At 48.9% G+C, this 27244-nt stretch overlaps 1 protein-coding gene across 1 annotated transcript in view; it reads left to right on the plus strand.

Moving 5' to 3' along the window:
- Positions 1–14747: 14747 nt before the first annotated feature.
- The window catches only part of LOC142462825 (uncharacterized), a 130428-nt gene continuing 117931 nt past the window's right edge, over positions 14748–27244 (plus strand). Inside the window, exons 1-6 of the mRNA XM_075586333.1 lie at positions 14748–14847; positions 17851–17962; positions 18457–18698; positions 24121–24244; positions 25880–25914; positions 27022–27225. Of these exons, the coding sequence (XP_075442448.1) occupies positions 14748–14847; positions 17851–17962; positions 18457–18698; positions 24121–24244; positions 25880–25914; positions 27022–27225 (817 nt within the window). The remainder of the gene's footprint in view (positions 14848–17850; positions 17963–18456; positions 18699–24120; positions 24245–25879; positions 25915–27021; positions 27226–27244) is intronic.

A 27244-nucleotide genomic window follows, 5' to 3' on the forward strand; every position in this document is an offset into this window, starting at 1 on the left:
GTCCTTGCGGGAGTGGAAACGCCCCCGGCTAATGTTTCCGCTCTTCCTGAAGCATATGCGGATTTCATCGACGTGTTTAGCAAGACACAATCGGAGGTTCTACCTCCTCACAGACCTTATGATTGCCCCATTAATCTGGTTCCAGGCGCTGTTCTTCCGAAATGTAAGTCCTACCCCTTGTCTCTCCCTGAAACTGAAGCCATGGCAGCATACATCAAAGAAAACCTTGAAAAAGGATTCATTCGTAATTCTTCGTCCCCCGCTGGTGCCGGTTTCTTTTTTGTCAAAAAGAAAGATGGATCCCTGAGACCATGCATTGATTACCGAGGGCTCAATCTCATCACAGTCAAGAATCGATACCCCCTTCCGCTGATCTCCGAACTTTTTGATAGGCTTCAAGGGGCAAAAAAAATTTCCAAGCTGGACCTCCGAGGAGCTTACAATCTTGTTCGCATCCGAGAAGGCGATGAATGGAAGACTGCCTTCAATACCAGAAGCGGCCACTACGAATATCTTGTAATGCCCTTCGGTTTATGTAATGCTCCTGCTGTTTTTCAGGATTTCATGAATGATGTATTCCGGGATGTTCTCAACTCTTTCGTAATTGTCTATTTGGACGATATCCTAATTTTTTCTAAAAATCTTCAAGATCATGTCCAGCATACCAGGCTCGTTCTCGCTCGCCTTCGTGTCAATAATCTCTACGCTAAGCTCGAGAAATGTCTTTTTCATCAAACCTCTACTGCCTTCTTAGGCTATATAATTTCTGATAAAGGATTTTCAATGGACCCTGAAAAACTTAAGGCTGTTTTGGATTGGCCTCAGCCCAGCTCTCTCAAAGCCATCCAGCGTTTTTTGGGCTTCTCCAATTACTATAGGAAATTCATCCGAAATTTTTCCACCACTGTGGCTCCTATTACGGCCCTTACCAAGAAGGGAGCTGACCCGTCTGTATGGCCTCCGCAGGCCGTCTCGTCCTTCGAAACCCTGAAACAAGCTTTCGTCTCGGGACCCATCCTGCGACATCCCGATGTTAGTCTTCCTTTTACTTTAGAAGTTGATGCATCTGTTTGTGGTGCAGGCGTCATCCTGTCCCAGAGATTCTTCCCTCAAGATAAGCTTCATCCATGCGGTTTTTTTTCAAAGAAGTTTTCGCCCGCTGAAAAGAACTATGATGTTGGCAATAGAGAGCTCTTGGCTATCAAGATGGCCTTACAGGAATGGAGACATCTCCTGGAAGGTTCCCGCGAACCTATCTCTATATTGACCGACCATAAAAATCTTCTGTATATCGAAAATGCACGTCGTCGGGTCTCGTCAAGCTCGCTGGGCACTATTCTTCTCAAGATTTAATTATACTCTGTCTTATATTCCTGGTTCTAAGAACACAAAAGCTGATGCCTTGTCCCGACAATTTTCTCCGGAGGAAAGATCAGAAGAGACCCCTGAAACTATTGTACCCTCTAAGTTTATAATTTCCGCCAACTCATTTGACATTCTCGAAAAGATCGTGGAAGCTCAAACACAAATTCCAAGTGGTCTAGAGGTACCGGAAGGAACTCTTTATGCCGCACCCAGGTTTAATCAAAAGATATTAGAATGGGGTCACTCTGTCCGTTCAGCCGGCCATCCCGGCTTCAAAAGAACTTTGGATCTTATCAAGCGTACTTTTTGGTGGCCTAATATGGCAAAGATGGTTCATGAATTTACTAGTGCTTGTCCAGTATGCGCACAAAACAAGACTCTTCATCAAAGACCCTCAGGCTTGCTCATGCCCTTGCCAGTACCTGAACGTCCATGGTCACATATTTCAATGGATTTCATTGTGGATCTACCCCCTTCCAGAGGGATGAATACCATTTTGGTCATCGTTGACCGTTTTTCAAAACAGGCCCACTTTGTTCCACTCAAAGGACTTCCCTCCTCGCCCACCCTAGCTGATATCTTCACCAAGGAGGTGTTTCGCATCCATGGGATACCTACTTCCATAGTCTCGGACCGAGGCACGCAATTTATATCAAAATTTTGGCGGGCTTTCTCCAAGAGGCTTGGCATGGCGCTATCCTTCTCGTCAGGCTATCACCCCCAGACTAATGGGCAAACAGAAAGACTAAATCAAACGCTGGAACAATACCTGCGGTGTTTTATTTCCGATTCCCAGGATAATTGGGTTGACCTGCTACCTTGGGCAGAATTTGCAACCAATTCACTTCGTAATGAATCCACGCATGAAACCCCGTTCTTCGTGAATTATGGTTTCCACCCAAGTCGACTGCCAATCTCAAACATTCCGATAGGAGTGCTGGCGGCTGATGAACGGGTAACTACTCTTCAGAAGTCATGGATCAAGATTCAGTCCGCGCTTCTTAGCGCCGCTCAGAAATTCAAGTCTCAGGCAGACCACCGTCGTCAACAGGCCCCTAATTACAAGCCAGGGGACCGAGTTTGGCTTTCGTCTAAGAATATCAAGTTGAAGTCTCCAACCCCGAAATTAGCACCTCGATTCTTAGGGCCTTTTCTGATCCAGGAACAAATTAATCCTGTGGCATTTCGTCTGCAACTTCCGTCTTCCATGAGGATTCCAAACGTATTCCACGTTTCCCTGCTCAAGCCATTCGTCCAGAGCAAACGGTTCCCTGCTAAGACCCATAGACCCAAACCAGTCACGGTCCAAGGACAACCTGAATTTGAAATCCAGACAATCATGGATTCTCGTGTATCCAGAGGAAAGATACAATTCCTTGTTCACTGGAAGGGTTATGGTCCAGAGGAATGCTCTTGGGTACCCAAGGAGGACATCCATGCCCCAGTTCTCTTGGACCGCTTCCACAAGAAATTTCCGCAGAAGCCTTGGATGGATCGTCCTGAGGTCAATCCTGAAGGGGGGGGGGGTACTGTAAGGAATCGGGGGCCACGTCCCTTGCGGCGTGACCCCTCCTTACCCACTACCAGTACTGCAGCGGCTGCTGCCCCTGCCCCCAGTCGCTACCCATGCCGCCGCCCAGTGCATATCTTGAACTCTGCCGTCGCCATCTTGGATTCTGGCACTGGTGTTACAGACCCTCAGCTGGGCTCTACTATTTCCTGGTCTCTCAGCCATTCACGAGCAGCTCCTCGACACGCCTCCGCCATGCCCCTCGTTCGGATTGGTCACTGTCGCTTTAAATATCCGGCTGTGACTTCACTTCCTTGCTCTGCATAGCTCCTTGCTTCCTGTGTAGCCTGGATACTGTGTCGTGCTCCTGTTTGTCTTTTCTCCTACAGATTTGAACCGGCTTGTCTGACTTACCCCTCTGGCTCCCGACTTCAGCTTACCCATCACGATTCTTACCTCTCAGACCCTTGGACACGGAAACGGATTTAAACTACGGAACTCTCTATACTCCTGAACTCGGCAAGTACAACGACTATTCTAAATCTTAACCCAGGCCTGGCCACGCTACAACCACATCCCGGACCCGCTCCCTCTGCTGTCGGTGTGTATATTCAACATCCCACCTCAGTACAGGGGACTGGCCTGGTCTATGGGCTGCACAGCGTGACACCTGTGAACAGCAGTGGTCCAACCAGTGATGCAGAGACAAGCCTATCCAGGGAATGAAAAGTCAGGGCCTAAAAGGTGGCAACAGGTACTGCAAGGCTTAACCCAGGCACTGCACAAAAGAAAAATCTCAAAGAAAGGTGCACTAGTCTCTGCAGCAACAGTTCTAGTCTCAGAAAAAATGTTTTTTCGTTATGAACATAATAATTCTTGCAGAACACTTAGCAGCAACAAAAAAAAAACCTTTCAAAATCCCAACTTGGATTTCCAAAAAAGAAACGAAAGTACTTATCTTCAACCATGTGGATGTGGTCTGCTGCAGCAGGCTGGAAAGGGTGCAGGCAGAAGAAGAATCTGTTCCAGCGAGATCCAGAAGTGGCCTTTGCTTTCTGTCACGGGAGACTCCTGTGGCGGGTAGGATCTCGGTGGCCAGAACAGCACGAGCGTAGTAGGGGTCACAAGCAGGGGTCCGAGGCAGGCGGCAGGTAGCGAAGTCAGGTAACAAGCAGGGGTCCGAGGCAGGCGGCAGGTAGCGAAGTCAGGTAACAAGCAGAGGTCGGCAACGAGGAGACTGGAACAGGACAGGCGGGGCAGGACAGGTCCGGGAGCAGGGACTGAGAACGGGGAGCAGGGACTGAGACCGGGGAGCAGGGACTGAGACTGGGGAGCAAGGAACAAACAGGGACAAGCCAGATTACTAGCAAGGGCCTTTACTGTGAACAGACTATAATACAGGTACAGGTACATAAACAGATCAGGATCAAAGACAAAGACTTATATAATACAGGTACAGGTACAGAAACAGATCAGGAATCAGAAGCATGTGCAAAGGAGTCTGACTTGAAGCAAAGGCAAAAGCAACAGACAGGAAGCAAGCTATAAAGGACAGAGACAGGAGCAACAAGAAGACAGACAGACAGAGGAACCCAGAGCCAACAGAAGGCAGCAGCACACCCAGTGGACAAGCAAGCTATGGCTAGGCAGGAGGTCTAGGCGACCCTGACATGTATACTGTAACTACTGTTAAATACTTTGTAACCAGATGGCTAGTGCTGCTCTCTCAGGAAACAAAAAATATGTGCCATACTTACCTGTATCATACTGTACTTGGTGTGCCTGTACTTACCTGTACTTACCATACTACAGTACAGTACTATACCATACTACCTTCCTGATGCTTGCCCATTATGCTCGACCACAATGGGCAACACAGTCGCAATATGGTCAATATATTTATTGCATCGTTCCACGGTGAGTACATCATTCCAAAAACTCATTATGCCTTTCAACAACTCGACCTTTTTGGAAGGTTTCATGACTTTTCGGATGTGATCCTTCATGATGCCAGACCATTTCGATAAGATTGAAGTCTGGCGATTTGTCATTGGAGGGGGGAAAAAGGACAATTAGTTAAGGAGATACACAGTAAAAACAGTGGGAAAAAATGAGACACGGTTACCGCACTTACTCCGCTGGCGTCTTCACCCAGTTGATACCGCATTCAAGAATATGCGCTGTTGACACGATGTGCTTCGGATCGTTGTCCTAATAGAAACGGTGACCATCTGGGAACTCACGTGTGATGTATTCCACAATCTCAGGCACAATTTTCTCTTGGAAAAAAGCTTTATTCATGATTCCTATAACAAGAAAAGAAAAGTGCTCAAAAAACTGCACACTAGTACAGTACAGTGCATAAGGCAAAAGTGTGTGACTTATTTTACCTTCAAAGATGACAATGCATCCTGGTCCATGCCTAGAGATGGCACCCCACACATGCAGCTTCACTGGGTGTTTTGGATGTGGCTTCATAGATATGCAACCTTTTTTGTGGAATGCAAAGGTTGCAAATCTCTCCAGCGACACAGTAGACTCGTCAGTGAAGATGCAATCCTGGAAAGTTTCTCCACTGTCGATCCATGCCTGGGCCTGGACCACTCTCTTGATCTTGTTAACGTCCCTTATCATAGGGTACGCTCTGTAATGACAAGGAATAATTTTATAGGTACAGTACAGTTTCTTAAACAACACTTTAACCTCCTGTACTGTCCAGTACTAACCTCACACGTCCATATTTCCATCCAATTCTGCGTCTCATCTTCTTTATGCTGGTCTCGGATACAGTGAGATTGTGATTTTGCAGCAGAGTGTATTTGACCCTTAAGGCACTCTTCTCATCATTCTCCTCACTTATTTTGTCCACCAGAAGAGTTGTCTCCCTACAGTGTAAAGAAAAACAACAATCCTGTAAGTTACAGTGCAGTAGGCCACAAGTACAGCACATCATTTACAGTAAGCAATAATAGATTGATATACCGTATTATATAGTAATATAAATATATAGAAATAACTATAATATTAGATAGACCTATACTATATAGTTATATTAATATGCAGCAATATAAGCAATAATAGATAGATATACTGTATTATATAGTTATATACTGTAAATATACTTACGCGTTAGTTACCGTTGGTGTCCTCGTGCGTTGCCTGTTTTTTCTGTGTGCATGATAGCACACAGTGGTTGATGGCACAACGAGGCCAGAAGCAGCTAACCAGCGTTGGATATCTGCAATTCGTTGTCCGCTCGTGTACATCTCCTTAATTCTCATGCTGAGATCCTTTGAAATCTTTTTAACAGGCATTGCTGCGAGTAGAAAGAAATACAAACACAAGAATGTGTATTCGATGTTTAGTCGATTTGTATTCAATGTGCAGTGAATCCACAAAATGGATGGTGTATTTATACGGTAATGACTCACATTAGAGTACGCCCACTTTTAACACCTGTACCTCGTTGCATGCATAAAAGGTAACACACTTTGCATAGCCCACCACTCGATGATCTGTATCTGAACTTTCCCTTGTCCAGATACTGCATTGTGCCATCTGCTTCAATGGACCAACCCCGATTCTACGGACGCAGGAACCCACTCGCCTCTGCCGTGCCTGTCATGCAGAAAAGGCGAAAGGAGTTTTAATACACGTAAGCATTATTATGTCAAGAAGAAATTCGGTGATGTACACTCAAAGCAAAACAAATGGCAGCCAACCCATCGAACCCGCAGGCCACTTCCTCGATTACGCTTCGACGTCTCTGCCGCTGCTCTCCCGAAAATCCACAGCCCATCTTCTCCACTACTCGTTCACGACGCTGCTGCTGGTCTCCCAGAAATCCACGGGTCACTTTCTCCATTACGCTTAGATGACTCTGCCGCTTCTCTCCCGGAAATCCACAAGTCAGTTTCTCCATCCCTCTTCGACGACGCTGCCGCTTTTCTCCAGGAAATCCACAGGTCACCACCCCCATCCTTCTTCGACGATGCTGCCGCTTCTCTCCAGGGAACCCCCATCTCATCCTCCGTAGCACCCATCCACCCCATGCACAAGATCCAGCTCGTTAGACAGCATACTGAATGGGTTAAGTGTCGATATCCCCGGGAACTCTACTATGCTGGTAAAGATAGATCTGCTTTTAGAGACCATGCTAAATATGGATCAACTGGTGGAAAAGATGGATCAACGGATGGAGAAGATAGAGACTGACATAGCGGGGATACATAATTTGCTCGGAGTTCATGCCCCTGTATCTCCGACGCCGGAGCAGGAGGGTGGCATGGATGGGATGAATGGGACCTTCGACCGCCTTCCATCACCAAGCGCACCCCCTCCACCAGAAGAATGTGTACACGTATGCCGTTGACCAGGATGACATGATAACCCCATCAAGAACACGCCAGGAGACAACACGGCGGAAAGCATCCTCCCAGACAACCTACCCTCGCCCGCCACCACAAGCACACCCGCTCCCAGAAGCACACCCGCTCCCAGAATGCAACCCACATACGCTTGCATTGAGACGGTGCCCGACATCATCCTGCGCGAGCTGCCCAATCCACTCAGGGAGAAGTATAGAGTGATGAGTGCTGGTTTACCCCAGAAGTATGGCATGTTAATATTCAAGCACCACGTGTCCTACTTGGTGTACTGCGGGTGTGCCAACAATGTAAACTACGAAGGAAATCGCGAAAACAGGACACTTCCTGAAAATTTAAGAAGGACTATTGTGGAGCAATTGCGGCGCTATTTTTCAATTACAGATCCTGTAATGAAAATCATGAGAGATGCCATTAATGGCATTTTGCATCATACAAGGCATCGGCCCTGGAAGGACAATCTGGTGGGGATCGAATTTGCGTGACTGTTCAAATGTTGTTTATTTTTTGACTTGTTGCTTATTTTAACTTGTATTAATAAAGAAATGTTTTTACTAACACCATACTGTTGTGCTGTAAATGTTTTGACTTTCTGTACTTTAATAAAGGAGATGTTGCGTGTTTTAAATTTTATTAATAAAGAAATGTTTTTACTTACACAAGACCTGCACAACTCCAGTCCTCGAGGGCCGCAAACAGGCCCGGTTTTCAGGAGAAAACCGGGCCTGTTTGCGGCCCTCGAGGACTGACTGGAGTTGTGCAGGCCTGACTTACTGTACTGCACACCATCCTACTGTAAATGTTTTGACTTTCTGTACCAATAAAAGAAACTGTTGATTTGTTTAAAATTGTTCCTTTTATACTGTAACAAAATACAGTGTTTCTAGAACATACAGTACTGTCCAGGCACACTGTACAGTACTGTACTCTATACTGTAGGCATGCTCAGTACATCACAAGAGTATTAAAACAATACATGCTGTACGGGTATAGAATACACATATGTACTGGAAAACATGTAGAATACATGCATACTTTTTATTTTTCGGGTTTATTATTCAGTATATATATAAAAAAAAGTATTGTATATGGTCTGAAAACAACAGCATACTGTTTCAGGTTTTCTATGAAGCTCTCAGTTACAGTATTCTATCCTAATCAATAACAACGGCCACTAAACTGTAGACTCCGGGACGTGGTTTTTTAAATCCAATTCAGCAATGTGCGGGCATTGTTACACAAAGCGATATTATCCATCGAAATCCCTCCATTTGCCGTTTTCCGCATGTGATGAGGAAAAACAAAAGTAAAAGTTTTACTGTAATGGTCAGTCAGTCCCCTAAAGAAGTTCCCACAGTCAGTCCCGCCAATAATTTTCTCAGGGGGCGTCTTCTGTTCACATGCGCATGCGCCTACCGTCGATGTGATGACACGCATATGCGTTTCAAGAAGGTTCCAATGCGCATGCGCCTAGCTTTCCACCAATTGTTCAGTATCTACTGTAGAAGCTGCTCAGCCAATGATATTGCTTACAGGAGAATCGCTTGACTTTTGAATCGCATTGATATTGATATTTCAAAAACAGAATAAAATACGGCAACATTACTCACCATAGACTTTGCCAGTCCCGTATTCTTGATTATACATGTAGTTAACAGGTGACAGCGGGACTACTACACCTGTAGTCAGCTGTTCAGGCTGCAAATCGCTTTGGTATATGCAAGCTTGCTGGAATCTGTCCTCGAAATCCGGCTCAGGCTGCAGGTATCCGGGCGGGGACAGGCAGCAAGGGTTGCCGGTCACCAGGTTTTCACTGACGGTCGGACCGTTATTGGAAGCTGCCGCTGTCGCTGTCGCATTGCTTGTCAGCGACTGACATTTCTTAGTTGCTTTTAACATGACCCTTCGCCTTTTGAAGTCTCCATGATCATAGATACGGGAAAAATCTGGTGCTACACACCAATACCCTCTAATAACACCGGGATCAATACGAAAAAAACACGGATCGATACATAACTTCTTCCTCCACACATGAGCATCTGGTGCAAATTTGTAAAAGTCATAGTTTTCGATAAAATACTGATAAATTTGACCGACTTTTGCCATCTTATCATCTGTTGCATTAATCGCGGCCCATATTAAATAAGCGTATGTTCTGTCGGGTTTTTGGAACACGGACTGCAGTGGTGCACTCATCTCGGAACTCTCTGGACAGTAAAAAAACACCAGACACTGCGCATTTAGTTTTTAATATGAAAAGCCTAAATTGATACATTACAGTATTGTAACTTCTTCAGTACCAAGGTCAATTTACAATAGACCACGCTGGTTATACCTTGGCGTTGGTATGCAGGCTTATGACGCTTTGGCCAAAGGGTTAACTAAATAACCAAGTATTTAATATTATTATTGAAGTATTTTACTTTATACTTTTTACCATGTATGTTTTGTCAATGGGATGTAGCATTGGGCACCCCTGTCTCTTGTTATATACAATTGCCACGCTCAGTAGCTCTCTTGTTGACATTAATATATATTCATGATGTGGTGAGCGTGGGGTTTGAGCTCACTGGGAATGTGTGTTGCTCGCTATGTTACGTTGATGGTGCATGATAAGGTGTGTTCAGCAAATACCGTTTAATACAAAGGTGTGTAATCATTGTGTATATCGGTTCTGGTGAGGGACTCCTCCCACTACGCTGGGATCCCTCGCTGGTGGTGGCGCTGCACCAAGGTAATAAGAATACCCCAGGCTCCCGGCGGCGGAGGCTCAGGCCTCTTGTTAGCCAAACAGGTGACAGCAGCACAGGTAGTTTCAGTACCCAGGGGGGTACAAGGGATACATATGAATACTTTACAATACGATTTTTGGTGTCATATACTTTATTGTACAATGCATATGTAACCCATACTGTAGACCCTGGGGCAATCGCAGATCGGCCCCCCTACGCTGCACTGGGATCTGGCTACATGACTTTATGTGGTGCATACCTGCTGGCAAAAGGAGGGCCTGAGTCTCCCGCGATGGTATGGGGTATGACAGGAACAGGTTTCTGGGGTGGATGCCTTCGTTCTCATTCAGTGATGCAGCGCCTCCATCTCTAGTAAGCCTCAGGAATGCGGGGTGGAATCCTTACCAGAGAGTTCCCACACAGGGATGAGAGATTCCAGTCTCAAACAGGTTGGTCTTTCTTTAAAAGCAGCAGGTCTTTATTCACAGCAGCAGCAGGTACAGGGGTATCCAATCCACTCTGACTGTTCTCCCTCAGGATGGTCCCTCCCTGCCACCACTCTGGATCAAGGGCACCCAGAGTGGGGCTAACTCTTCCCCCACCCCCTAAGCAGGGTGAGAGGTACTGGTCCACCTCACTAACTACACTATGGTTGTATCAGCTCTACTCAGAAGCTGCTCACTCCTCTCCTCCCTAACTCTAACTGTGACATTCACTTGCCACACTACCTTCACACTTCTACAGACAGACACTCACTAAATAGGAAGTGACACTGCCTTATGTAACCTCCAGTAGGCACCGCCCCTTCATCTCTTGCTTAGACACAGGGTCACGTGACCTACCTTCACTTACACAACACAGTGTCAGAAGCAGGGAAAACCCATATCAACTCCTGGCAATCTGCCCTTAGCAGAGTTTACACACAGGAGGAGGATAGAACTATAGCCCCATTTCTTACGAGAGCTACACATACAATTGTACATTATTTCTAACGCGATCCCCTTATAATGCAATGTGATTCTTTGGACCCCGAGCACAGCGTTATAACGGGGTTGAGCTGTACTTTGACATTTGTGATATATTCATAATATTAAGTGATTTAAACATATAATAGTGAAATATTAATATAGCATAGCCTTGCGGCCGCTAAGTCTTTTCCTGGGCCCTACCAGTGTAAGCCCTGTTAGGTGCCGGCAGTGGTTGGGCTAATTCCTTCAGAAAGGCCCTGTGTGCTTTTGCATCCTTGGATACATCAGATGTATCTGGGGAATTGATGAAGTCCTAGCTACAGGACGAAACGCGTAGGGCAGAGGCTTTTGAATATTTCTTAGCATCCCCTATCCAGAATTTACATTCAGCATAATTCCCTTAATATCCGTGCATCCCTGTAATCTCGGTCGAGTGACGTCAGCAGTACAATCTCGCGACATCAGAGGAGGAACCAGGGAGCTCAGGAGGGCAGCTGCAGGCGGAGGAAACCTACCACAGAGAATCTCGGCGTTCCACGCGGAGAGGAAGCAGGGAGCTCAGGAGGGCAGCTGCAGGCGGAGGAAACCTACCACAGAGGATCTCGGCGTTCCACGCGGAGAGGAAGCAGGGAGCTCAGGAGGGCAGCTGCAGGCGGAGGAAACCTACCACAGAGGATCTCGGCGTTCCACGCGGAGAGGAAGCAGGGAGCTCAGGAGGGCAGCTGCAGGCGGAGGAAACCTACCACAGAGGATCTCGGCGTTCCATGCGGAGAGGAACCAGGGAGCTCAGGAGGGCAGCTGCAGGCGGAGGAAACCTACCACAGAGAATCTCGGCGTTCCATGCGGAGAGGAACCAGGGAGCTCAGGAGGGCAGCTGCAGGCGGAGGAAACCTACCACAGAGGATCTCGGCGTTCCACGCGGAGAGGAAGCAGGGAGCTCAGGAGGGCAGCTGCAGGCGGAGGAAACCTACCACAGAGGATCTCGGCGTTCCACGCGGAGAGGAAGCAGGGAGCTCAGGAGGGCAGCTGCAGGCGGAGGAAATATACCACAGAGGATCTCGGCGTTCCACGCGGAGAGGAAGCAGGGAGCTCAGGAGGGCAGCTGCAGGCGGAGGAAACCTACCACAGAGAATCTCGGCGTTCCACGTGGAGAGGATGCAGGGAGCTCAGGAGGGCAGCTGCAGGCGGAGGAAACCTACCACAGAGAATCTCGGCGTTCCACGTGGAGACGAAGCAGGGAGCTCAGGAGGGCAGCTGCAGGCGGAGGAAACCTACCACAGAGGATCTCGGCGTTCCACGTGGGGAGGAAGCAGGGAGCTCAGGAGGGCAGCTGCAGGCGGAGGAAACCTACCACAGAGGATCTCGGCGTTCCACGCGGAGAGGAAGCAGGGAGCTCAGGAGGGCAGCTGCAGGCGGAGGAAACCTACCACAGAGGATCTCGGCGTTCCACGCGGAGAGGAAGCAGGGAGCTCAGGAGGGCAGCTGCAGGCGGAGGAAACCTACCACAGAGGATCTCGGCGTTCCACGCGGAGAGGAACCAGGGAGCTCAGGAGGGCAGCTGCAGGCGGAGGAAACCTACCACAGAGAATCTCGGCGTTCCACGCGGAGAGGAAGCAGGGAGCTCAGGAGGGCAGCTGCAGGCGGAGGAAACCTACCACAGAGGATCTCGGCGTTCCACGTGGAGAGGAAGCAGGGAGCTCAGGAGGGCAGCTGCAGGCGGAGGAAACCTACCACAGAGGATCTCGGCGTTCCACGCGGAGAGGAACCAGGGAGCTCAGGAGGGCAGCTGCAGGCGGAGGAAACCTACCACAGAGGATCTCGGCGTTCCACGCGGAGAGGAAGCAGGGAGCTCAGGAGGGCAGCTGCAGGCGGAGGAAACCTACCACAGAGAATCTCGGCGTTCCACGTGGAGAGGATGCAGGGAGCTCAGGAGGGCAGCTGCAGGCGGAGGAAACCTACCACAGAGAATCTCGGCGTTCCACGCGGAGAGGAAGCAGGGAGCTCAGGAGGGCAGCTGCAGGCGGAGGAAACCTACCACAGAGGAGCTCGGCGTTCCACGCGGAGAGGAAGCAGGGAGCTCAGGAGGGCAGCTGCAGGCGGAGGAAACCTACCACAGAGGATCTCGGCGTTCCACGCGGAGAGGAAGCAGGGAGCTCAGGAGGGCAGCTGCAGGCGGAGGAAACCTACCACAGAGAATCTCGGCGTTCCACGTGGAGAGGATGCAGGGAGCTCAGGAGGGCAGCTGCAGGCGGAGGAAACCTACCACAGAGAATCTCGGCGTTCCACGTGGAGACGAAGCAGGGAGCTCAGGAGGGCAGCTGCAGGCGGAGGAAACCTACCACAGAGGATCTCGGCGTTCCACGTGGGGAGGAAGCAGGGAGCTCAGGAGGGCAGCTGCAGGCGGAGGAAACCTACCACAGAGGATCTCGGCGTTCCACGCGGAGAGGAAGCAGGGAGCTCAGGAGGGCAGCTGCAGGCGGAGGAAACCTACCACAGAGGATCTCGGCGTTCCACGCGGAGAGGAAGCAGGGAGCTCAGGAGGGCAGCTGCAGGCGGAGGAAACCTACCACAGAGGATCTCGGCGTTCCACGCGGAGAGGAAGCAGGGAGCTCAGGAGGACAGCTGCAGGCGGAGGAAACCTACCACAGAGGATCTCAGCGTTCCACGTGGGGAGGAAGCAGGGAGCTCAGGAGGGCAGCTGCAGACGGAGGAAACCTACCACAGAGGAGCTCGGCGTTCCACGCGGAGAGGAAGCAGGGAGCTCAGGAGGACAGCTGCAGGCGGAGGAAACCTACCACAGAGAATCTCGGCGTTCCATGCGGGGAGGAAGCAGGGAGCTCAGGAGGGCAGCTGCAGGCGGAGGAAACCTACCACAGAGGATCTCGGCGTTCCACGTGGGGAGGAAGCAGGGAGGTCAGGAGGGCAGCTGCAGGCGGAGGAAACCTACCACAGAGGATCTCGGCGTTCCACGCGGAGAGGAAGCAGGGAGCTCAGGAGGACAGCTGCAGGCGGAGGAAACCTACCACAGAGGATCTCGGCGTTCCACGTGGAGAGGAAGCAGGGAGCTCAGGAGGACAGCTGCAGGCGGAGGAAACCTACCACAGAGAATCTCGGCGTTCCACGCGGAGAGGAAGCAGGGAGCTCAGGAGGGCAGCTGCAGGCGGAGGAACCCTACCACAGAGGATCTCGGCGTTCCACGTGGGGAGGAAGCAGACCATCACTCCAGGCAGCAGGACAGAGCGGATTTTATATCCTATATGCTTTAAACTTCTGATACTTTGTAAGTAGCGATCTACCTTTGCGCATTGATCATTACAAAACGTACTTCACCATATTTGGTCTCTTTTCTATTTTTATTTCAGAGAAATCAAGGACTCTAATATATCCCCAGTCCATTCATGCTCATATTTTATTGTTTAGTTAACAGTTTGCGCCTGTGTTTTCCCCTTTTCCATATATATATACTATTATATATATATATATATATATATATAAAAAAAAATCATTGTTTTACTTTCCTGGTAAATGTTTATTTATTTATTTTCTCTTTTTTCAAATAGGTATTTGGGATTTAACTTGTTCTCTTCCTATCACCATCCCCTATGGAGAATCAATGACAGTGCTGTGTAATTATCATGCTAACTTTAGGAGTAAAAGTAAGTACTGGTGTAAGGGAGGAGAAAGACTCAAATGTTATGTTCTCATCTCAACAACAAACTCGGAGAAAGAAACAAGTGGAAGACTCTCTATTGAGGACAATCCCGATTTATTGAGCTTCACCGTGACTATGAGAGAAATGAAACCAGAGGATTCTGACACTTACCAGTGTGGGGTAGAGAGGATTGGATTGGATGACATGCAAGACTTTCAAGTGACTGTTCTTCAAGGTAATGCTTCTCAGCCCGTATTCCTCATTCTGTTATAATGTAGTGTTCTTACTGTATATTCTGGAACACCAACAATACATGCAACGCTTGTATAATAGAAGCATAATAAGAAAGGGAACTAAAATGATAAAATAAAACCATCAAACACGTATGTGAACAGAGGGCGAGATGTATTTCTGCAGTAACTAGCTTGCAATGTAATGGTATGACTGACCCAGGATAAGAACATGGGCTGAAGAATGGAGCTGGGTTGAAAGTAGAGGGTGAGTTCCAATGTGCAGGTCCCTCTGGTCCTCAGAGACAGAACATAAAACACAGACAGAGCTCATTAGTGTTATGGACCCTTGAGATGTGGTCTGCCGTGTAGTGGCTCAGGGGCTTACAACAATTTGGCCAAAATGTTAAACTAAAAGACCATTTTATTTAATAGATATCTATACATGTATATTTAGGCACTGTACCGTGTATGAGTTTCACTGGATGTGCACTGAGCTCTGTCTGTGTTTTATGGTATGTCTCTGGTTTTAAATATATATATATTGCTATGCTCAGTAGCACTCCTCTGTGACACTTATATGCTTATATATATGTTGTGGTCTCTCTGGTCCTCAGGCACCAAAATGAGCTGATAGAGTTTTCAGCACGGGGACTCATTGTGTCTGAACAATTGCATTGTACTATACTTTGGAATATGTTGGCACCATATTAATGTAGTGGTGTTTCTGAGCCTCTCTTTTCTTGTACCTAGCTGCGTGTGCTGTAGGGACAAGCGACAGGCCAGCTGGGGGGGGTCGAGCAGGCACTGTTCGGGTGTCGGCGAGGCTCCGCGGTGGCCCGACTAGCACAGGGCGCCGCCATGATGGATCGTTGCGCATGCGTAGCATAGAGGTGCTGCAGGGAGCTCTTGGAAGGTCGCGCATGTGCAGAGTAAGCGCGCGAACGGCTGACCAATAGATTGAAGGCTCTTAGTGGAACCACAACCCCCATGAGCCTCAGTAGGCCAGAGGGGACTCAGGAGCCAATCGGAAGGCAGGATTGCGGGGAGAGAAGTGAGCTGTGGGGACCACGCTAGCCAGTGCGCCCCGGGGAAGCTAGGGGAGTGGAGGTGTGTGTTGCAGGGTGTCGGTGACCCACTGCATAGGCCAGAGATTTCCCCTAGGCCCCAGTGCAGGCCCTGAGTCACCACTAGCTTGTGGTATTGCAGGGAACGCCATAGATAGGGGCAGCATACCCGTTATTGATATCAGTATACAGGGACACTGTGTCTTCGTGTGCTGCAGTGAGAGTGGTGATTGGGATCAAGCTGCTGGACTCAAGTACAGACTCGTAGGCGACTACGCTGCATCGGCTGATCCTTTGTGAAGTACAGTTACTGGCTTCTGGAGCAACCGGAAGGTATTATACTAAGTGCACCAACACCGGTACCTGCAGGTGCTGATCCCGCCTTGGGGGAGGGTTCTTTGGGGACACTAAAGGTTGAGTGACCAAGGGACTGGTCCAGAACATTGGACACGGTGTAGGGTACACGCAGTGGTGGGAGAGAGACATCACTCCAGGGTGGAGGTGGCCCCGCCACAGGTGTTATGTTACTGTATTGCCGTATCGGCTTGCATGGTGACCAGTTATTCATATGTATGTTCATGTTCTGCATTCGCTTATAGTAAACCGTTATACTATATGGAATATTATTGTTATTCTTGTCCAGGGGACTCTTATTAATTGGGGATCCTGGGCAAGTGGAGGCGCTGCCAAATATATTGTGGCCCCAGGCTCCCAGTTAGCGGAGGATCAGATATCGCTGAGCCAGCAGGTACACACAGCATTAGTAGTCTTCCTATGTCAGTAGGAAATAGGGCTACATTAATATAATATAATATTAATAATATACTGTATGAGCAGAAACATTTTTTACAGCACTCACATTCTCCTATAAAGATGATTCTCCCAGAACCCCCTTTTATGCATTCAGAACCATAGAGGTCTAATCAGTTTCCATGGGATGAATAATGCGTTTTCATAAGCCTTTTAGGGCCTTAAAGGTTGAGTGACTCTTACATACAGGCGGCGTGTTGGATTCGCAAGAACCCAACAATATTGACCATGCAGCATTTTCATGACTGAAGACGTGTACCCACCCGATATTTGGACCATGCACTCACGTGTTTTGGGAAGATGATATTTTCAGTAGGTGCTCAGGTCCCGCACCCTCACTGTTGAATGCAGCAAAATCCACCCCCAAAAATAGAGGGGGAGGGGGAGAAGGAGGACCATCACTCAAAAAATGAATAAACAATGAAATCAATGCAAAAGGGATTATTTAATCTAAACCACAATAAAGTTAATTCAAAAAAATTATTTTAAAAAAAAGTGTTAGAATGACACATACAGTAATGCCTAACCCAGATAATGGCTAAAGACACGTTTAGTAGTAATCTTACTCTATTCAAGCAAATCATTTTGGAATGTATTAAGGAATCATGGAAACAGTGATAATCCTGAGACCATCTCTACACATGCAATCATGTTCCTTGCCATTCAATTGCTGCATTTATTATAATGAAATGATAATATTTTTTATATTGCACTGACCATGTACACAGTGCAGTACATAGAATTGTTCAGAAAAATTGAGTCCCCGTGCTGAAAACTGTATCAGCTCATTTTGGTGCCCGAGGACAGAGGGACCTGCACACACAAAATGTAATGCATGCACTTTTAATACCCCAACATGACACTGTAACCTGCTCCTATGCGGTCTCCCCCTCTTCTTACTTTTCCCACAATTCCATACTAAATGCTGCAAGGCTCATCTTCTGTACCTCACCATCTGCTGCTTCACTATGCAAATCCGTCCACGGGCCACGCACACCCAGCAAAATCACATTCAAGGGTCTCACCTACAAATCTCTCCATGACACAACATCTCTCTACATGTCTATGCTCTCTCCCACACACAGTCTCCACCGATTCGTGTCCTACAGCTCGTCTCCTCCCTCATTACAGCCGCTCATTCAAGCCTCCAAGACTTCTCCAAGATTTTTGAGGGTCTGCACCCCAACTTTGTGCACCAGTCACACTTTCAAAAGTACCCTCAAAACTCCAGTTCCTTATTAGTGTAAGCTTAGAGCATGGATATTGCGTATCGCTTCATTATTTCTTAATGATATGTATTTTATGTTTTTTTTGTTGTCTTCATTTAATGAATTAGATTTTGTGTGTATTGCATGGTGAGGAGAGGGCTTATTTACTGTAAGTAATTTTGTGGAGATGGAAGTGACAGTAGTTGGCGAGGTACTGGGTGTGTGACATATGGGAGAAGGAGGTGTCATAGTGATTTGGCTTTTGTATCAGAAAGATAATGGAGTTCTGTATTGTAAGCGAGAAGTCACACACAGGGTTACACTTAGAGGAAGAGAACATTATTAGTTCTGGTTTTTTAACATTTTGAGGTTGAGGTAGCGACCAGGATAAAATAGCACGAAGTCATTTAGAAACGTGCCTCTAAAGAGAGGTAGGGACTTTGGAAGAAGACAGGTAGATTTGGGTGTCACTAGCATGGAAATAGTAATGGAAGCTAAATGACTATATGCGTGTGAGGATCGGTCTTAGGTACCGTGACGACACAGGTGACGCACCTCAAGCCCAGAAACCTACGCGCCAGCACCGCACTATCGGGCAAGGGGATACCACAGTCTTCGGGCTTAGGCTCCAGCCCCGTGACAGGTCCCGTGACGACACAGGTGATGCACCTCAAGCCCTGAAACCTATGTGGAAGTGCCGCACTATCGGGCAAGGGGATATCACAGGGTTCAAACTTAGGCTCTGCCTCGACACGTCCCGTGACGACAAGGGTGACGCGCCATTGGCTATCAGGCCTTTATATGCTCACCAATTCCTCTTGCAAATTGGCTGAGCATAATCTTCATTCTGTAACGTAGTGCTTACCCAAGCATCCTGCTGTCCTGTCCTGTTGCCTTGTGCATTCTGCTCCTGTCTTGTTCTCCTAGTGTTTGAACTCAGCTTGTATCTGTAACGCCTGTGTGCCCGCAGACCTGGCCAGTCCCCAGTACTGAGGTGGGTAAGGGTATAACACGCACCCACAGCAGTGGGGGCATGCCCGGAGTGTGGTAAGATGCGTTGCCGGGCCTGGTGAGAAAGGGTTAACGATATACATGCCGAGTCCGGGGTGCCAGAAGTCCGAGGGTTAATGTCCAAGAGCCGTGGGTCAGGGGCAGGAGAGAGCAGCGTAGTGAGGTCCAAAGCCGAGTCCAGGGGTAGCGAAGTACATGTAGTCAAACAAGAGCCGAGATCAAATCCAAAGGTATCCAACAGGGGCAGGGACAGGAACAAGAGCTGTAACAGAGAACAGAGCCTGGCATAGACAACCGCACAACAGGAGTCACAGAGGAACTATGCAGAGCGAGGAAGGAGAGGGCAGACTGGGGTTATATATGCAGGAGGACCAATGGTAGCAAGGGGTGGAGCGCAGGCCTGTCTGAGCGATCCGAGGGATAGGTCCAGGTGAGCAGGGAGGGACTCAGAGAGGGGAGTAGTTGAAATCGCCTGCAGCTGATGGGTGGCGGAGCCAGTGGCACGGGCGGACGAGTAAGAGGATCGGATGCGCGCGCACTCTGTAAGCTTGCCGCGCACGTGCCCCGGCCGCGTGCGGGAGGATGTGGCGTGCGCCGCGGAGGAGAGGCATGGCGTGGGAGCAGGAGAGGTAAGGAGCCGAGGGAGCGGGGAACCGGAGCTGACAGCCGCGCTGGGCGCTGAGGTGACGGGGACCCGCTGAGAGGCGCGCGTCCCCCCCGATCCCTTACAGTATCTGGGCCCCCGACTTCTCCAATCCTAGACCTCAGCTTGCATCTGGACATCTACTTTCTCTACCCCTGGACCCCGGCTACCCTCCACGACCATCCGACTTCTCCAACCCTTGACCGGGGCGAATATCACGACTATTCTACCTTCTCCAACCCTGACCCGGCTATACGACTATCACTCTGCACTCCGGACGTGGACTGGGAGTTTCGAAACGCGTTGGATGTTGTGGCACAGCGAGGACACCGTAGCGTGACCGACACCGGTTGTGACGTCATCAGAGGAGCCGATCAGCGCGACTTCAGTGGAGTTGAGCGTAGATGTGGCAAAGTATCCCTGATATTGACGATTCCTTACCATATTGAGAGCGGGACTTCAGCTAGTGATATTTCCACACTAAGGCGAATGTCCTAGTCACCTCCGGTGATTCCAATTTTCCCACCTGGCGGAGCAACTCATATTCGGAGTGCACGGAGCACTCATTGTATATGCGCGTTATTATTGTGTGATGTACGATTGGACTCATTTTATTGATATTATTCCTCCAGTTTGGAGTATTAAATTGCCATTGCCAGCATATATTGTTATGTTATTGGGGTAATACACTATTGTAGTGTTTTCTATATTTGGCTCCTTTTGCACGAGGTAAAGTCTTCAGGAGTTTGGACATCATCTGCAGGTGTATAAGATTCTTCAATCGTAAGCGCCATGAGAGGTTAAATATTCTCAGTTCCTGGACGTGAGTAAGACACTGATTGACACTGAGATTGTTGCAGGAGAGCCTGGTTCAATTCCCGGTGTCAGCTCCTTGTGACCTTGGGCAAGTCACCTTATCTCCCTGTGCCTCAGGCACCAAAACATAGATTGTAAGCTCTACGGGGCAGGGACCTGTGCCTGCAAAATGTCTCTGTAAAGTGCTGCGTAAAACTAGCAGCGCTATACAAGAACATGCTATTGTTATTATTATTATTATCCCCACCTCAGCCTCGCGGTTCCGTCCTGTTTGTGGTGAGCACCTGTAACAATGCGTTTGCTCAGGGAAGTGGTGGAAGAGAGAAAAGAAGATGTCGTAAAACAGCCCTGAGGAACACCAACATTGAGTGGGAGGGTACAAGAGGGGGTGTCGGTAAAGGAAACACTGAAGGAGCAGTCAGATAGATAGGATATGACACAAAGGCCAATGGAATGGAATGGAATGGAATTGAGACTATAGACTATGAGATGGTGATTAACGGTATCAAAGGCAACAGAGCGGCCTAGTAAAGTGTGTGAAAACAAACAACGCTAGGATTTAGCATGGAAGAGGCACATTTTTATCAGAGCAGTGTCTGTGGGGGGGTTAAAGGTGAAGATGACATACTGTAGATTGTGAGTTAGAGGAAAGAAAAAAAAACTGTTGCTCAATCAGATTTTGAAGAGGTGTGACGGTGAGGGGGTAACCAGGCTCAGAATAACGGTTTTAGCCCCTTTGGTTACCTCTGATCCATGTATTGGGGTTCGGGAGTGTCAGCTCTTGTGCCCAGTGATTGTCAATGCATGTCTGTAAATTATGCGGCAAAGAATTTTCTGTATTTTTGCCTTTCTAGGAGTGCCAGCGCGCAGGGAGTGCCATCGAGCAGGGAGTGCCAGCGCGCAGGGAGTGCCAGCGCGCAGGGAGTGCCAGCGCGCAGGGAGTGCCAGCACACAGGGAGTGCCAGCACGCAGGGAATGCCAGCACGCAGGGAGTGCCAGCGCGCAGGGAGTGCCAGCGCGCAGAGAGTGCCATCGAGCAGGGAGTGCCAGCGCGCAGGGAGTGCCAGCACGCAGGGAGTGCCAGCACGCAGGGAGTGCCATCGAGCAGGGAGTGCCAGCGCGCAGGGAGTGCCAGCGTGCAGGGAGTGCCAGCGCGCAGGGAGTGCCAGCACACAGGGAGTGCCAGCGCGCAGGGAGTGCCAGCACACAGGGAGTGCCAGCACGCAGGGAATGCCAGCACGCAGGGAGTGCTAGCGCGCAGGGAGTGCCAGCGCGCAGAGAGTGCCATCGAGCAGGGAGTGCCAGCGCGCAGGGAGTGCCAGCACACAGGGAGTGCCAGCGCGCAGGGAGTGCCATCGAGCAGGGAGTGCCAGCGCACAGGGAGTGCCAGCGTGCAGGGAGTGCCAGCGCGCAGGGAGTGCCAGCACACAGGGAGTGCCAGCACGCAGGGAATGCCAGCACGCAGGGAGTGCCAGCGCGCAGGGAGTGCCAGCGCGCAGAGAGTGCCAGCGAGCAGGGAATGCCAGCACACAGGGAGTGCCAGCACGCAGGGAATGCCAGCGCGCAGAGAGTGCCAGCACGCAGGGAGTGCCAGCGCGCAGGGAGTGCCAGCACGCAGGGAGTGCCAGCGCGCAGGGAGTGCCAGCGCGCAGGGAGTGCCAGCGCGCAGGGAGTGCCAGCGCGCAGAGAGTGCCAGCGAGCAGGGAGTGCCAGCGAGCAGGGAGTGCCAGCGAGTAGAGATTGCTGGGCTATGAGTTTCAGGGTGGGGTTTGTAGAGAAAGTGTTATCAGATTGTGCCTAGGTAGTCAGGGTCCAGAGTTGTTTGATACCCCAAAAATGTACCCGGGAATCAGGTCGGAATCCCGGATACATATAGGCACAATGCTCCGGTCAAAATCCCTCCTTGAAAACGCTTGCGCGACTCACCGCTAGGATTCCCTGCTTCAGCACAGACCAGAAAGGTAAATGGGGCATAGGGATGTGAGGTATCCCTGGAACGGTAAAGGGGTCGCTAGTATAAGAGGGGATGCCCAGTTAATGCCCAGGTCACCCAGAATCCGTTATTGGGGTTCTGGGGGTACTCCAACCATGCATAAGGTTGCAAGGAGTTTTAAAGTCTAAGTCCGGTATAGTGTGTGGGGAATATGGCTAGTAGGAATAAAGTGCAGGATTCTCATTCTATCCCCCATAAGGCTTAGAAATGTTTAAAGTATATATTTTATGTATGTGTGTTTAAAGTCTGTATATGCTTGTGCACGGTATATGAGCTGGGACTTCCAGGTCCAGGGTTCCGGGAGACCATGGGGCTACCAAGCCTGGTGCCATCAAGAGAGTGAGGGGAAAAACAAAGTTGGTGGTCGTCCGAGATGAGACCTGGTATGTTGGAAAAGATGGGGCAGACACCAGAAAAATCAAGGTCAAGTCAGTGACCACCACGGTGGGTAGGAAAGTTACTCCACTGGCTGAGGCAAAAGGACAGATTAAGGAGAGCACTTTAGGAACGGCTGGGATGTTAGGATTGCGAATAGGAAAGTTTCCAAGAATGAGAGAGGGGGGAGTCAGAAGAGAGAGAGACTGGGGGCCAAGGTGGCAGCGTTATGCACAAACATGGCGGATCAAGTATATTATGTGTTATATTGCAAAGAGGAACATAGCGATGAAGCATTCTGTCTCTAGCAACACGAGATGATTTATTCCAACATCCATTGTTTCAGGCCTACTGAGATGACTATTTTCATAGCAGTGACATTTACGACAGTAACCCGTCGAGGGACAGGGGGGAAGATGAATAGTGTTAGCTGCAATGGAAGAGAATGAGAAGGAAGGGCAGGGAGCTAGAACTTGAGGTTGCCTACTCCCTGCTCTATCCGTCACCAGATCTATGGGTGCGAGGGAAGGAGCTGCCACTGTAGGACAGTTGAGCAGGTCAGGCAGTGTCAGTGGGCAATAGTGTTGATTTGGCACTGCCCCACAGAAAGTACCATTGACTTAATTAAGTCCCAGAGCATAACATTACACGCTGAGCAGGAGAAAAGAGGGGTTAGGAGGCAGGTAATGGGGATACCATTGTTGGGGTTGTTAATGCGTTTCGCAGAGGAAGTTTGGAAACCAGCATGGTGACGGGATAGGATTAGTATATGTCCTGGTATGGGGGACATGTTATCACACAACAGGAGCTGAAGAAAGGAGAGGAAGTGGTGGTAGCTTAGGAGTTTTAATGAGTTTTGGGTGGGTCGGCACGGCAGGTGAGAAGATGCAATTTGTAGCTGTAGAAAGAGTCACATTATAATGGGGGGGGGGTTGGATAACGTTAGACCTTGTAACAGGGGAATAAAAGCAACTGGGCGGTGCCAGGGACGTGGTAAAGGAACTTAAAAAGAGAACCGAGAAGAACCGTAGGAGAGCAAATGGGAGATCAAAACTTGCTAATGCAAGAGAACTAGCTGTAGCTGTAGTGAACGCCTTGCACCCTTTCCCGGCTGCCAGATGAGACGGGTACAGGGTGTGTTAGAAGAGAGACTCCAGTTGCAATGAGGTGCAATTCTAGCCTCCTGTGTTTGTATAGTAGTTGTTTTGCTTATTTACCCACATACCCATGAAAACACGGATGTCGTGTCCCCTCACTTTCCTCTCGTGTGTGTTACACTGTGACCTGATATCACTGAATGGTATGTTGTGAATAAACACAATACTATTGCAGCGTTTTTGTGTTTTGCTTCCCAGGCGTTTGCACAAAGTCAGCCCCCTGGGTGGATATGGTTGATTTTCCATCAACGTTTAAAGACTTGCAGGAAAAAGGTCTGGTTGAGGTTTCCTGTCAGCAGCAGTTTGAGAATAAGACCTTTTGGTAGGAATGCAAGGAAGTGAGCAGGCGGTTTCAGCTTCACACACAGCAGGGAGAACCCCAATGTATAGGTGAGTAACATCAGAGTCCTTTTATACATGTGTTGTGCAGCATACGTTATATAACGTGTATGTAAACATGTGGCATAAATATAAAGATGTATTATGAGAGAGAGCATCATAATAACCTCCCTCTCTGCTTATATACTGTACAGTACCACACAATTCCCTAACCTATTAAACACAGGGAAATAACCAAATTGTTGCATATTTCTGCATAAGCATATTTTTACATGTAAGTCGATCTCCTCGTTGAGACCACCTGGTGACAAAGTACCAAGCTCATGAATCCACTAGGTTTCCCACGTGCGCTATTCTCAGAACCGATCACCTCCCTTAGCACCCATCGCAATCTGTTCTATACTCATGACTCAAAGTCTTTAGTGATTCTTATTCTGTTGGAATTTAAAACGTTTCGATACGCCATGTTTCATGATACCTTTACAAATATTGCCTCTGTGTTCTAAATGTAGCCCTGTGTGGTTTGGGCTATAGGTCTGCCCTCCTCCTGTGCAGTAATACCTGGTAAGTGCAAGTTTGCCAGGAGTAATCATAGGTTTTCCCCACTTCATGCAGTGCAGTGAGTCAGTGACGGCAGTGTCACTAGGCTCTGTGTCCAATTAGAAGACACATGGGTGGTGCCTGTTGGAGCTACTTACTGTGCTGCCACTTCCTATTTGGTCAGTTGGTCTCTACCCTTGAGAGAGACCGGGTACCCGTGCTAAACTGCCAGGGCTCTGGTAGCTTGAGGCCCTCCCTTAGGGGAGGCTGGGGGTAATCCCATACCTCCTACCCTAAAAGAGGGTAGGGAAAGAGCAAGAACCACTCTTGGTGCCCTTGGCCAGGAGTGAGTTCAGGGACATCCTGAGGGTGAATACCTTCTATCTGCTGTGTGTGAGAGACTGCTGTGTGTGTGAGAGACTGCTGCTGTGTGTGAGACTGCTGCTAACAGGAAGATCAAATAAAGACGTCTGCATTTTACCTATACCTCCTGCCTGAGAGTGAAGTATATTGGGAGGCGAGGGACAAGTTCTTTTGCAGATACTTCACCCCATACAGCTGGGGGCTGCACAAGATGGAGGCGCTGCACCTATAAGTGGAATTTGGACACAACCCCAGAAGCCGGTCCTGGTATTCCCCAACAACACCATGTGGGAGACCCAGGGCCCCTTGTTGCCAGCAGGTATGCACCGGTGCTGCGGGGAGGGCTGTGGTGGGCGATGGGCTCAGGGCGCCGCCATCTTGTATTGCATTGCGCAGTACAGGCGCGCGAGGAGCATTAGTTAGAATAGGCTCCGTGGGGGACTACAGCTCCCAGCGGCACACAGTGGCACACAGCGGCACACAGCGGCACACAGCGGCACACAGCGGCACACAGCGGCACACAGCGGCACACAGCGGCACACAGCGGCACACAGTGGCACACAGTGGCACACAGCGGCATCCTGGCTCTTGGTTGTCTGGGACCAGATCACCCCTCGGAAGACTCTATACTTAAGGCGGACGTCCCATGCGGGACCACCCCACGCAGAAGCACAGGATTCACGGATCATCGTTGAGTCCGTGTACCCCATCACAGGACACAGCACGCCCGAGTGCGGACGCACCCGGCAGGTACCCCACGCACAAGTGCACCAACATACACTATAGTGGCAGCGCTGACCACATATAAGGGTGAGGGGTTATATCCTTGTGGACACTAGAGTGGTTGGGTGCCCTGGGGCCCCGTTAGGTACTGTGGGGACTGTGAACAAGTGTGTGGGACACTTGGCGGGTGGTCACGGCCGTGCGAGGCCTGGCGGGTAGGCTGTAACCAGAAGCCATATTATCGTTCCGTAGTAAAGTTATTTTATGTTTTACCCAGTGTGTGTAGTTATTGTATAAGTATATATATATATAGGTCCTGTAACGGGTAAATCCACACAGTAGAATCCGTTACAGGTGGAGGCGCTGAAGAACACCGTACCAGTTACACCCCAGGCTCCCTGCAGTGGAGACTCAGACCTCCTGTGAGCCACAGGTATTTCACCACACACACAGTAGCCACACACCCTCCAAGGGGGTGGGGGAAAGTGCGATATATATATATATATATATATATATATATATACACACACACACACACACACATATATACATACACACACACACATATATATACACACACACACACATATATATAACAGTGTTCGACAAACCTATACATTTGCTCGCCCCGGGCAAGTGGATTTAACCCCCGGGCGAGTAAATATTGGCCCAAGCAACACACGTTTGGTACTAGGTGGCGAGTAGATTTTTTTGTGTGGCGAGTAGATTTTTTGGTGATTTGTCAACCACTGTATGTATGTATGTATGTATGTATGTATGTATGTATGTATGTATGTATGTATGTATATATATATATATATATATATATATATATATATATATATATATATATATATATATAATACAGTACAAAGTTTGCACACAGTCAGAGGCGCATGCCAGGGTGCATATGAAACTAAATGAAATAATCAAAAAAGTGAGAAATGCAGACACTCACAGGGGGTGAAAGAATATATAGAATAGTATTTTTTTTATTTATTAACGTTTCGTCCTTTCTCAGATGTGGTATTTGGAGTGATGATTATCAGGAAATAGTAGTTAATGAATTAAATGATGTTTATCCTGGTATGTTCACTATTATACGGGTTATAACGCTGCTGTTTTCTTTAACAGGGAAATGCCGCAAGAATACAGACTGGGGCCCAAACCTAACTGTCTCTCCCGAGCGAGATTATTATAACCAGGGGGACGAGGTGACAGTGCTGTGCCCTCCCGAATATCGACCTAACCACAATACAATCCGCTGTATACAGAGCGAGAACAAGAACAGCTGGAATGTGAGCGATGTTTTCTGTACAGAGCTCAGGCCCATTCCAGGTGAGCCTGCGGTGCTGTC

This window comes from Ascaphus truei, chromosome 1 (assembly GCF_040206685.1).
Source record: "Ascaphus truei isolate aAscTru1 chromosome 1, aAscTru1.hap1, whole genome shotgun sequence".
Classification (NCBI taxonomy): domain Eukaryota; kingdom Metazoa; phylum Chordata; class Amphibia; order Anura; family Ascaphidae; genus Ascaphus; species Ascaphus truei.